General features: G+C 40.0%; 1 protein-coding gene across 3 annotated transcripts in view; it reads right to left on the reverse strand.

The window, feature by feature from the left end:
* EXOC4 (exocyst complex component 4) overlaps positions 1 to 13810 on the reverse strand; it is a 634239-nt gene that overhangs the window by 547684 nt on the left and 72745 nt on the right. For all 3 annotated transcript variants that reach the window (XM_075063737.1, XM_075063746.1, XM_075063741.1), the window contains exons 6-7: positions 11182 to 11425; positions 3486 to 3663 (exon numbers count right to left, since the gene is read on the reverse strand). In XM_075063737.1, the coding sequence (XP_074919838.1) occupies positions 3486 to 3663; positions 11182 to 11425 (422 nt within the window). The remainder of the gene's footprint in view (positions 1 to 3485; positions 3664 to 11181; positions 11426 to 13810) is intronic.

A 13810-nucleotide genomic window follows, 5' to 3' on the forward strand; every position in this document is an offset into this window, starting at 1 on the left:
ACAACTCCTACCTCCCACCAATGGGTCTCAAAGAGATACCTTCCTATTAGGCATGTGGGTTACAATAGCATTAAGAGTGAATATTACTGGGAAGCATTCAGCTATCTAGAGGAAAAATAAGTCAGCTCATTTCAGCTGACAGAAAAAATTAATACCGTCTTACATTTTTCACAAGGGTGCCTTTCTATCCCCAACATATACACACAAATGTATGTATGTATGTATGCATGCATGCATGCATGCATGAAGCTATAAAGACAGCTATTTCATAATATATTACACATGCACAGACACACTATTAGAGGACGTGTTATCCATGTGAAAAATTGTACAGGCATGTGATATATTGCATAGGCATTAATACATTTCATTCATCTTTGACTGCATCACCGGACTTCACTTCTGCCACTAATCCATCTTCTCACAATTTCTTCTATCCTTCCTAACCCCTGAACACATTTGAACAAACATTGTTTTTAAAAAAATCAGCCTGCTAGAGAAATGTTTCCTCTTCCTGCTCACAAAAATGTGGAATTTCAGTCCTTAAATTATTGCTGTTCAAGAACCAGAATGGACACAGGTTAGTCATAGGCCAGTAAAGGTTTTCTATACCTAAAAGTGCTTCAACTTTAAAGTCCACTATCTTATGACCATAAACAGCAGATGGGTTGGGTGAGGGGAGCTCAGCCTCCCCCCTCCTCCCACCACATCTCTCTCTGCCACTGGGGCATAGTGCTTCCGCAGCAGTCTAGAGTGTTGCTCCAGCAGATGAAATACAGGACATAGCTATGCTCCAGCATGTCAGAAATAACCACTATACTGTCTCTGCCTGCCAGCTCTGCTCTGACCGGCTATCTTCAGGCTTTGCACACAGATTACCACAAGGCCAGAGGGAAGACTAGATCACAGAGAGTTATTTATTCTTCCCATCCCAGCTTCCTCACCACCACCAAACAAACTGTCTTATGTCCTACTTTTTTTATATGCCACATTTTATTTGGTTTCGTTTGGCATTAAATTAAAAACAGTGACAACTAAAATAAGTGACAAGGACATCACTGCCAAGCAGCTCTGACTAATGTTTGACCTGAGTTTCAAGAAGTGGTTAAGAATGGCCTCATGTATGACATGCCCAGAGGTAAGAAACTTTTCAGTTTTTTCGCAGGGATGAAAGAGTTTTCCAGACCTCACCACGTTTTTCAAAACTTTACAAACGAGAACTGATACGTCAGATGCTTAAAATAAGAACTAAATGATATTTATCTTAAAAGGGGTTTTAAACCATCATCTCTCATCCTACTCTAATAGCAGAAGAGTCCCTTTGAAGACAACATGAGTCTTGCCTTCTTGAAAAGTGCAGAGAGTCAAGTCCTTCAGCTGCGAGCAGCAAACGCCAGTGGGGGATCCGGGCCCAGCCCTGTGGGGCAGGAACTGCTGCTGAGCGTGGGGAGGGGTCACACTCTAACTCTCACCTTAGGGGCCTCCCCTCCACAGGAGACTGGATAAAGACAGTGACCCTCCACACACACACACACACACACACACACACACACACACACACACTCGAGAGTGGGGCCTGAGACATCCCTCAGAAAAGAGGCTCCTCCCACACACGCACTGGAGTGAAGGCCTCCTCCCATTCCATGCACTTAGACACCAAAAAGAATGTTTTCACCAGTTGCCTATGCTTGTGACCCTGCAATGCAAGGAGCTCAATACAAACAGAAATAAGGAAGAGTCTCAGCTTTCCATGGCGATCCAGCACTCATTTCCAGCCCCAGATGGGCACAAGATTATGGAATTCAAATTGCTGTCATTTTTATGTGCAGAAAAGTTATTTTAGGTCATTTCTGGAGGGTTTTATGGCTCCCTCTGAACAGTCAAGCTTATAGCGACTAAGCATCACAGGTGGTAGATTACAAGAAACAATCCCAATAACAAAGTTTAAAACTCTCTCACTTGATTCTTCAGTCACATAGGAGACACTCGGTTGGAAAAAGGTGGGGGTTATGTATGTGTTGTCCAGTATAAAGGTTTCCTCAATTTTAGTTCACCACTTATGAGGGATGCAACCATCACGAACTCTTGCTGATAACGTAAAATTATTTGCCTTGTAATTCTGCTTCACTGACGATAACATTGTGCAAAAAAGTCTCACTCCTGGGCCTCTGCTCCCAGGAATGAGACTGGCAGAACTGCCAAAGCTCTTAAAGGTTTTTTGGCCTTCAAGGGCAATGATAGCATGGCTAGATCATGTACTAGGGACTCTATTGCCACCCACAAGCTTAACCATTGTCACCGACAGGTTCCAGTCAGCTCGAATTGCACAAGGTTTATAAAATTTATGATGGTCACTAGCCTGGGGCTGAATATAGCTGGCTTGTTGGTCTATGGGGTATCAGGGGGGAGGGATAGCTCAGTTGTTTGAGCATTGGCCTGCTAAACTCAAGGTTGTGAGTTCAATCCTTGAGGGGGCCACTTAGGGATCTAGGGCAAAAATCAGTATTTGGTCCTGCTAGTGAAGACAGGGCTGGACTCAATGACCTTTCAAGGTCCCGTCCAGTTCTAGGAGATAGGTATATCTCCTAATAATAATAATATTATTAAATATTATCTATCCTGAGGTTTGTGCAAGAATAATAAAGGGAAGGAGGGTTAAAATCAGGGAGAGAAAGAAACATTTGTGTGTCAAACTGATTCTTTATAAAGCACCTGTTTGAAACTGCCTAAGGGGCTAGAAAGAGGCCCAGAGAAAAGATTCATTGGCAAAGGGCTGGTAAGCCATTCAAAACTTCTTAATAAGTCACACGTGGTGTATCCAGTTATCTGATTTAGGTGGGGATTGGTCCTGCTTTAGCAGGGGGTTGCACTAGATGACCTCCTGAGGTCCCTTCCAACTCTGATAGTCTATGATCCATACCTATATATGTAGACAGTTATCACACGCCATTGTGCAGTTAAACCGAACAACAAAGAAAATAAAACATGGAACTTTCTGTAATCCTTTACAGCAGAGTATATCACAATTTAGAACAAAAGTTGAGGAGTCTTCAGAGAAAATATGCAGGCAGCAGCTCCAGCCTGAATGTCTCAGCTGACTGCAATGAAGGCATGCTGACATAAGGAGACAGGTGGTTTCAGTTGCGACACTATGTGACAGGAAAATGTGACAAGGTAACAACACTGAGTTAAATGTTACTGTTTGAAAGCTTCTGATATCATCATCTGGTAACTTGGCAGGTAACTTATATCACCTCTTCACGTACCATAAAGATGAAACCAAAAGAAGATGTTGATTGCTGGGGTTTATGTGCTTTGGGACCCAGAAGTCCATTATAACAACACAGACATTTACCCAACAATAAAGACAAGTTCCAGCATGTATGCTTCTTGAGCCTCTAGTCTATATGAATGAATTTTCTGGCACTCTGTCAGCAAAAATTGCTGTTCTAAACTGAGTGCATGACTGTTTGAGAGATCCTTACCTGCAAGACATCCTGGATCTTCACCCACACATCTGCCATGTCATACAATTTGACATCACCATCATACAGGCTGGATGGAGAGGCCACTGTCTGCTGAAGATGTCCCAGCACCACAGAGTGAGCAGCCGCTACAGCGTTGAATTTGTCAAAGAGAAGTTCAAGCAGTTCCAGAAGTAACCTAGAAGGAAGGACAAATGCATTCAAGATGATAAGACATTCTGATAACATAGCAATGAAGGCCATACAAGTACCTTCAATGGACAGATTGGGGGGCAGGGGGTTTATCTGTTTTCTTCCCCTCTCTTAAATTGAGGAAGAAGGTAAGTCTCATTTACTTACACACAGGCTGAAAATAATATGATATTCAATGGTTTAGTGCCATTTTGGATTATGGGATGAACAGTATGAAAGAATTTAAAAACCTGCATGAAAGATCAGAAACCTGAGGTATCAGGGCTTATCAGCTGTGTCAGTAATCAAAATTGTGTTATTACACATAAGGTGTTATGGCTATAACCTCCTATAAGTGTACAGCACATTAGCTGTTCCTATGGCTTCTTTACTGCTCAATTATTGTTATTAATGGGCCGCTGCAAAAGCCTGTAACTATTGTGTGACAAGACAATGACTTACCACATCTGATATTGTTTAGAAGAAAATGTTAATTTTGTTGCTGTTATAGAGTTATACAGACACCCCTAGGCCCAAAGACAGTGTTCCCCTCATATATGTCACTTAGCCATCTTGGACAAAAACCTTCTCGTGACCTTACTGCCCAGACACAATGGGTAAAAGCAGGACATTACCAATAGAAATGTCTATTCCAGATGGCTCATTATATAATGTAATCCTTCAAATGTATCCCTCTAATTTCAGAACCACATGGGCAATTTCCAGAGTTCTCAGATGGGGTAATGCAGCTAACACACATTAACAGTGTCAAACATAGAGCTCATGGTTAAGGAGAAAAGCTTTTTGATTACACTGAAAAAAATGAAAGGACAAGTCTAGGAAGGTAGAGAAGCACAGTACGACAGGTCTAGGTCTTGTCTGTACATTATACTAAAAATAGAGATGGGCTGAAACAAAGTGCCTGAATAAAAACTTTAGGAAGTTCAGATCCTGAACTGAACTTCATTGCTGCCCCCTCTCTTTGAACAATGATCTGTACCACAGCCCAGACCCAAACACTTTTATAAATACCAGAAAAGTTCAGATCTGGACCCAGATCTGAAATTTGCAGCTCTTGTCTCTCTCAGATGAAACAAAATAAAAAAACCTGTACTATAAGGCAATTTCATTTTGTGATACCAGGGGCTTTTCCATTCACCTTTAATGTTAGGAAATGCCTACAAATTAGTAGTATGTATAAGTGACAGCCTGGGGATAACATAGAACAGAAATTGCACATTTGGGAACTATGGTATTTGGATGGTAAGGCATGTGTAGTTGTTTATGTTGTCTTACATTAACTGACTGCATCTATTTGAGAAATCTTAACTTTATTTAAAGTTGTTTGTATGAGAATTTCCATTGTTTTTCAAGTTAGCAACAGTACCTTAAATAGCTTTGGAATATAAGTTGTGGAAGAGAGTAGCCCTGTTCTGCTACAATAGGTCTTTGCACATCTGTGTGTTGCATGTGTTTACAAGGGGAAAGCATTGACATTCAACGCCTGGGATATGGAAGAGGAGATGGCAGTGTAACTGTAACATGGAGGAAAGACCAGTCTCTTCTGTTTAGGCTTTTATAGACAATCTTTAAAATGTCAAAGATGCTGCTCCCATAAGCAGAGCTGTACATCTTGCCCTCTCCTTGACTGCTATTTGACCCCAATAGCTATTAAATAAAGGCTCCGTGTCTGTCATGGAAATCACTGATTTCGTGACTTTCAGTGACCTCCGTCACTTCTGCAATGGTCGGTGCAGCTGCTCTGGGACTGCCTGAGCAGATCAGGCAGCCCCTGGGCCAGTCACACTGATCACCGCTGGGGCAGTTTGGCTGTGGGAGGGACTAACGGCTAGGGTGTAGGGCGACACTTACCTCAGGGGATACGGGCTCCCTGGAAGCATCTGCATCTGCTCCTAGGTGGAGCTGTCAGGGGGCTCTGTGTGCTGCCCATGCCTGCAGGCACCACCCCCACAGCTCCCATTAATTGCTGTTCCTGACCAATGGGAGCTGCGGAGCTGGAGCTCGTAGCAGGGGCAGTGTGCTGAGCCCCTCTGGCCTTCCCTCCCCCTAAGAGCTGCAGGGACATGTCAGCTGCTTCTGGGGAGCCAAATGGAGGCTGGTAGGGAGCCTGCCAGCCTCGCCAACCCTCTCCTCACAGCACCAGCGGGGGTCCCAGACAACCACCCCATAGCACCCGCAGCACCCCGAGCCCACCCCCTCAAAGCACCGGGGGCCCCTGGCCCAAGTTTTAGTTAGGGGTATATAGTACAAGTCATAGGCAGGTCATAGGCAGTTTTTTGTTTACTGCCTGTGACCTGTCCATGACTTTTACTAAAAACATCCGTGACTAAAACTTAGCCTTTCTGTTAAGTTACTAACATGAATAGTCAGGATAATGGGGTAACATGGAAACTAAGCTGCCTGAGAAACAGACAGGATGGATTGATTTTAAAACAGTGATTTTAATAATCGATTTTAACCATGATCTAAATTATCAATTTTAAACTTGTTTTACATTTGCACCATAGTTATTTATTTATTTTTAGTTAGTTATTTATAGTTTATTTACGCATATAGCAACCAGTAAGAACCTTTTTTGGGGGAAATCACAGAATCAGATTCTTATTGGTTGCTAACCACTAAAACATGTTGACCTGCAACTAAATATAGCTGTTACACTATTGGCTCTTTTTCTGCAAACCAGAAAGACACACTCTCGCTATACACATTTATTTAATCAAATTATATTGCTTAACGTACGATTTATGCACACACTCAGCACTATATATATAGCTTAAGGAATAATATATCTTAATATTCCGATTCCTAATTTTTACATTCAGTTTATGTTAGAAAATGGTGAATGATGCATTTCTCATTTATTAGATGATTAATTTTTTACTCATAATTTGTGTCAAGCTACATTTGAATGGAAATTGGGATTTAATTAAAAATGCACAAAACAGCATTTTAAGAGGCTTTATTTTACTAATAAAAATAACCTTAATTATACTGGATACATAAGAAAAACAGTAAGTTTATCAAAACACAAAATGTTGGATTGCAGGAGACCTCAAAAAGTCATCAAGTCCAACCCCCTACATTGTGGCAGGACCAAGTAAACCTACACCATCCCTGACAGGTGTTTGTTCAACCTGTTTTTAAAAACCTCCAATGATGGGGATTCCACAATCTCCTTTGGAAACCTATTCCAGAGCTTATGTATCCTTATAGTTAGCGTTTTTCCTAATATCTAACCTAAATTATAGATTCATAGACTTTAGGACTGGAAGGGACCTCGAGAGGTCATCGAGTCCAGTCCCCTGCCCTCATGGCAGGACCAAATACTGTCTAGACCATCCCGCATAGACATTTATCTAACCTACTCTTAAATATCTCCAGAGATGGAGATTCCACAACCTCCCTAGGTGTATTTCCAGTGTCTAACACCCTGACAGTAGGAATTTTCCTAAATGTCTAATCTTAATCTCCCTTGCTCGGTTAAACCCATTGCTTCTACTGTTCTATCGTTAAGGCTAAGGTGAACAAGTTTTCTCCCTCCTCCTGATGACACCCTTTTAGATACCTGAAAACTGCTATCATGTCCCCTCTCAGTCTTCTCTTTTCCAATTAAAATGTTTTACATTTAAAACTAACTGCTTTATTAAACAAAGGACGCAGTAACAGCAATTAGTGAGTTGAACTGGTTGTTTCTGGTCACCCTCTCCTTCAAGATTTTAGAGCAAGTTGGTGTCATCCCCTCCCACCTGTTATTTATTCAGAGATAGCAAGAGGAAAACAAGCTTGCAGGCTTTTTTTCAACTACCAGTCAGTTTCTCAACTTTGAATGAACTAATCAAGAACTGAATAAGCTGAAGAAACTGGAGAAAATATTCCCTCTGCATATGCAGAAGTGGCTAGTGCTGTCAAAAGCTAGGTTAGCACTTCAACAAACTCTGGTTCCTGGTGTTTGGCCAGAGACTTCCAACCACTTTGGTGGTCTGACTCTCTTTAAAACTTTGGCAAGAAATAAGTACAGCTTGAATATATTTCTATTTAATTTATAAATGATTTTAAGAGATTGTAGTAATTTTAGGCCTTAACATAGGTTATCATAAACCTATTTAAAATTAAATTTGAAATTATGTTGCAAAAGTGAGCTTTATTTAATTTCAATTAAAAAATCCAATTAAAAAAAAAATCATTTACTTGTGTCCATCCTGGAAACAGAGCTTCTATTTCTGCTAGATAGGCAGCTTCTCCATCATATACACTTCCTAAGGCTTGGGAGAGCTGAGTCTCAGTACCTTATTAGGTACATAAAATAGGAGCTCACTATAGCAGGCACAAGTTAGGAGGCAAAAAGACAGTAAGGGTGAGGAACTGGTAAGAGCGAGAACCAGGATGCCAAATGTGACATGGCATTTTCACGTTAAAGGGATTTATACCTTGCTTTGCATGGAAAACTGAAGGCAATTTTAATTTGAAGCCGATGGGCACCTTCATAATTAAACATATATAATTGTAAAAATTTATCAGCTCAGGCACAAAATCGATTCATTTGCCATTACCATGGCAACAATAAAGCCAAATAATAATTTAGTCATCCATCGAAAAAAGAAAAAAGTTGTTTGCCCCAAGCAAGCAAAATTTTGCACGGCTGCATTAAATAGGTTAGACAGATGTCACATATAAGAAAATACAAATGAGAGGTGTTTGTAATAAAAAGGGATTAAGTAAACTAGTTTGCAGAATTTCAAACTGTTCACCATGCTGGCATTCAATGATATTATGCATTGAACAAAAAGGTATTTATATTTTTTCTTAATTACAAGTGCCTTCATATTCTCATATTATGGCATGGGCTGATTGGAAGCTCCCAGTTGGCACTCTCTGTGACAGTGATCATTTTAGTTAACCAACTACCATACATCCTTCTCCCATTTAAACAGTTCCAATCCTTTCCAATTCTCCTTGTAGTCAAGTCCCCTGAAGCTTCTAATCATTTTTAATTGCCCTTTTTCTGGACCTTTTCTAAATCTCTTAGGCCATTTTGAGACAAGGTGACCGAAAATTAATGCAGTGTGGGTTAAAGAGACGCATAAGTTGGGGGGGGATGTCTTTTTGAGCCAAGTGACCTAAGCAGAATAAACATCCGCAAAGACAAAGGGCTGCTCGAGCAGTTTGTCAGTTCAAGTTCTCAGCATCCACTCACGAAGAAATACATAAACATGTCGACAAAGTGACACATGCCCTGAGGCAACTCCTATTGTCTGGGCAATAAAACAGAATGAGTCCATAGGAAGTGACCGCTGACACTTGCATGAGGTCACCAATGATAATGCATGCACTTTACCAATGATAACGTCCTTTGCTTAGTTTAGGGTAATTTGGAGTTTGATGTTTTGGTTTTGCCTTTCAAGCCTCAGCAACAAGAGTTGGTAAAGACAAGTAAGGAAATTTCTTAAGAACTCTGAAGGAAAAAGCAGCATGGGTTTGGTAATGAGATAGTCAATATGCCAGCTCAGTGAGTCGGATCTTCAATCGATGTAAAACCTCTTAGTTCAGTTGAAGTCACTGGAGCGATGACAGTTTACGCAGCCAGAGGATCTGGCCCAATATCTTTGTCCATCAGTACTAATGTTACCAGACTTGTCAAACTAGAACTAATACAATGCTGACTCGTTCACTGTACTTTGTCCTTCATAGCCAAGTCAGAGATTTCTGTAGATACTATTTACAATATAATGAGCTGCTCACGAATGAGAAAATCAGAACCTTTTCTCCACAGAATAATTCTGCAAGGCCATACACAAACTGCTAGATATATTAAAGAACCCAGGTACTGTTTTGAACATCAGTGGTAGTGATAAAGGTTGGAAGACAGACTAGCTACAGAGAAGCCAAGATCAGTTCCAACTACGTAGAGATTCCACAGCAGTTATACACAACTACATTGCAGTCTACAGTTTTGATCATTTCTACGTCTTAAGCAGCTAACTACTGGAAACCTCCTACTTCCCCCTAGTGGTTAATGGTGCCCTCAAATGGCTCATCTCCTCTATAGGTGAGTGAAGGCTAGGGTGAGATTGAGGTATATCATGGTCAATTAAATGCGTTCTCCCCTCCCCCCACCCCCAACAAATTGTTATCTGTATGTAGCAGTATATAAATGGCTTTTAAAAATTGTGCATTCTGCAAACACATTGAGAATTAATATTTCAGAACAGTAAAAGGCAGTCACATATGGAAGTTATAGAGTTTACTAGGCTAGGCTAATGAAAGGTAGAAAAATAAAATATTCAATGGTGAGATTAAAGTACCACACCCTTTCATAAGCCAAGTTGGGACACTGTCAAATTAGGAAACTCTAGGGTAGTGCTCCAGAAGTGTAGCTTTTTCTCATGGAATGACAGGAATCATTTTTATAAGGAGTTCCTAAAGGAATTACTCTAGAATTTCCAAACACAGACTTCTTGGCCTCCAGCCCAAGTGAAAGGGGACATAACACTTTTCAAAAGGAAAGAATACCAACCAGTCTTTCAATAATCAGCACCCAGTCTTGGAAAAACAGACAATACAAGTTAGGTGGACATCTCATGTGGTTAGTGCAAGCTGTCCATAAGAAGCTTCATTATAGATTCAGATCCTTTGGACTTTTCATCTTTTTTAGTCGTCTTCATTAGTCATTTTATTTGCCAATGGTAATCATTTTTATGGATATCCTCTAAGTACAGTAGCTGAAGACAGACAATAAGCTCAGTGATATGAAAGAGACCGAGAGGTATTCATATTCAATTCTAGATTTAAGATGAACTAAAAAATATTTCACCTGCCAAGTTCTGATGTCAAGAACCTACCATCATTGAAAACCTTAACAACATTTAAACAGTGTTGAGAGGCATTCTCTACCCATTTTTAACTTTTTACAGAATTTGGCTCTTGTGGAGGAAAAAAGAACCTTCGGCTTTTAAGACAGGAGTCATCACTGACTCAATTAAAAATGTAGCTAATTTGTCTAGGTTGGCTGGGTTTCCCAACTCTCTACATGTGATTTCTATTAATTGGGGACCTTAGAAAAACAAATGAAATAAAATGTAAAGATTTTAAATTCACCTTTTAAAAGCAGGAGATACCTTATGGAAAACTTTGCATATCATTCTGTTTATTAACAATTCTCCTTCTGCCCTTATCGGAGGGTGATTCCTCCATCATTTTTTTATATTCTTTGCAGGTCTGCATAGAAACAAAACCCATGTATCTTAGGAGCTCATCAGCTCCTGCTGCTGATCATTCATTTATATCAATATTTATAAAACCATGTGCCCAGATCTCTGGGTACATTAACATAATTAAAAAATATTACCTGATCCTGCAAAGAGCTAAATAGAACTTAGTTTCCCAAGTCACTGGGGCACATGTTTAAAATTTTGAGATTACTGCTGTAGTCAAAGGACTGCTGGTGCTCCTGGGGGTGATGACCTCAACCCACAGCTCCCTACCTCAGCATTTGAAATGTGCCTACCTAGGCTGGTTTTCCTGGGAAAGGCTCTCTCCTTTCTGGTAGCCACTGTCTGCCACCTGCGTTGTGGACCTCTTGACAATCTGCTTGAGTTCCTGTTCCAGACGATCCTTGATAGCCTTCACGGTCTCAGGGATTTTTTTCAGTTTGGCCAGCCCTTTGACGAGGATCCCCATGAAGACAGTACTGTTCTCCTCCGGATCCAGCTCCATATCTTCTTTAATCTCCAGCACACTCACTTCTCGCACTGAAATCACAACACCACCAAAAACAAATCGTTTAAAACACTCAAAGTAAGAACACCACCAGGCAAATACAATGTTCCAAATGGCTTGCCACAGCAGAACTCTGCCTATCATGGACTACTGCAGGAATAAACACTGGAACACAAACCAACTCAATTTCTCCATTATACACAAAACTTAGCAGCCTGCAAAGTAGACTGATTCCAACTTAGAGGTCATATACAAGGAGGCATAAGTTACCTGCATGTTCTGGGATATATTAAAGTCTAGTGTGATTAAAACATTCATAAAATATTAGTTTTACTAATAATCATTTTAAGGCTATACATATCAATGGAATTATAGGCTTGAACCCCCAACCTAGCTATCTTCCATTTTCACAAAAGAGAATTTTTTTTACTGTGAGAACCAATTAGTTCACCAAGAACAAACTCCCGATGAATTTGTAGGAAAAGACCTTTTCTTTTCCCCTTTGCATTCTAGTTTACAGTAAAGTATGGAATGATGGTTTGATGTTATCCTATTCTATTTTATTACTGCTGTCAATAGACTGAAGATATTAATCACACTCTTTAAAAAGAACCTTTTAGTAAGTTGTCTAAAAGAGAAAAAGAATTAGGTTTGAAAAACTAGATGGAGAATTAAGGCTATTCTGGATACAGTCCCCTTGAAATAACACGGAGTGTCTTGACAGGAAGTTCTGTTGCTAGGAGACAGTAACCACAAAATCTCAGGGTAATATGTTTTTGTTTTTGTTTTAAGTATGTTCATTAATCAATATTTCTTAATTTACAGACAATGAACAGTAACAAAAGGGTGTCTATGCTAAAGACTGGGTGAAACACTTAACTGATACGCTGAAAAGCCAATGTGAAGTGAAAGTCTTCAAGGCAAGTCCAACCAAAATGTGTTCTAAAGAACTCTCTGGCCACATGGATTGTTAACAGGTTGATTAGAAGTACAGACACACAGCTCAGAAGTATACAGATAAAAAGATTCAAACCTCATAATGGTTACTGATACAGAGATCAGAGACAAACAGCTGTTTCATCCTGATTGTGTTGAACCAAGCTCAGACTGTTGGAGAATAAATTACTCCAGTAACTTATACTGCTCTACAATGGACTGATTTAAAAATATGCTTCTATAATCATCCAAGAACGTAAAGAAAGTGTATATAAACCACCAGAAAACTTCAAAACAGATTTCACAAATAAGAGAAACAGGATGTCACAAGGAACACCAAGCTCTAGAGCTAGCTATGGAGGTGACACCACGTGAAACAGAAGGTCCATTAACAGGTTGGCTTAAATGTCAGAATACAGATGTCAAAACAAGAGTTCTCAGAAAAGAATGTTCCAAACATTCTCATGCCTCCTCACTGACATCCCAACTCTGGCCCTTCCCATGTTACTACTGCCTCAATACCTATAGCAATAGGGAAAGCGAAAATTTCAGACAACTTTTTCCTGAAGTTCAGAATTTAAGAAGTGAAAAAAGTTGCTTACTGCTTTACAACCTGAGTATCAAAGACTGAAAAGCCAATGTGAAAGTAAAAGGCAATATAATTACAAATATTTTCTACAGTGTCCATCGTCATGTCATATAAAGTCCAAGGCAAAGCCACTCGTTACATTTACGCTTTGTTTAACCACCATCCAGATACAAGCTCCATAATCAATCAACTGTTAAAGGGGGCCTTCCAATTTCATGTTATCTCCTCCAGGGGAGGGGAATGTATTAGTCTAGTCCCATTAACAAAGTTTCTGACCAATGCTCCCATACTCATATTGCTGTGGACCATGACAGGACTTCTGGCCACCAAAATAGGGCAAGACCAACAAATTTTGCTTGAAACCTGTTCAATTCTACTTCAGACAAGTCATTTATAAAGGCACATTCAGAACAGATGCAAGTTATAAACTTCAAGCACTTTCTGGAGACAGCTCATCACCAGGCCCACAAAAGTTCAGAATTGCCCTGCACACCTTTATCTCCTCCAAGAATGTGCCAATGTAACTGTTACATTTTTCTATGCTCTTTATTGTCATGTTGCTATTTATGTTGCATCATTTTTAATAGGTTAGTTAAAACTTATTTCAGTAGCAGCTGACTTGCATACACATTACCCTGATGGTATCCTTTTAATTATAGATCTGCCTGACCTGCTCAGTAGAGATTACACTATTCAACTGGCATAACCTCAGACTCTGTCCCCTCAACTCAGCCCAGCCCCATTGTGCTACGGGAGTTTGGTAACCTATTCATTTCCACTCTGAGCATTGCACACACACCAAGAGTAGACCCTATTAGATGACAGAATGTCAAGAGAGAAGAACAACATGAGTTTTTATATCAAAACCAACCAGTGCCAGTTTAAATTCTCT

This window comes from Chelonoidis abingdonii, chromosome 1 (genome assembly GCF_003597395.2).
Source record: "Chelonoidis abingdonii isolate Lonesome George chromosome 1, CheloAbing_2.0, whole genome shotgun sequence".
NCBI lineage: Eukaryota > Metazoa > Chordata > Testudines > Testudinidae > Chelonoidis > Chelonoidis abingdonii.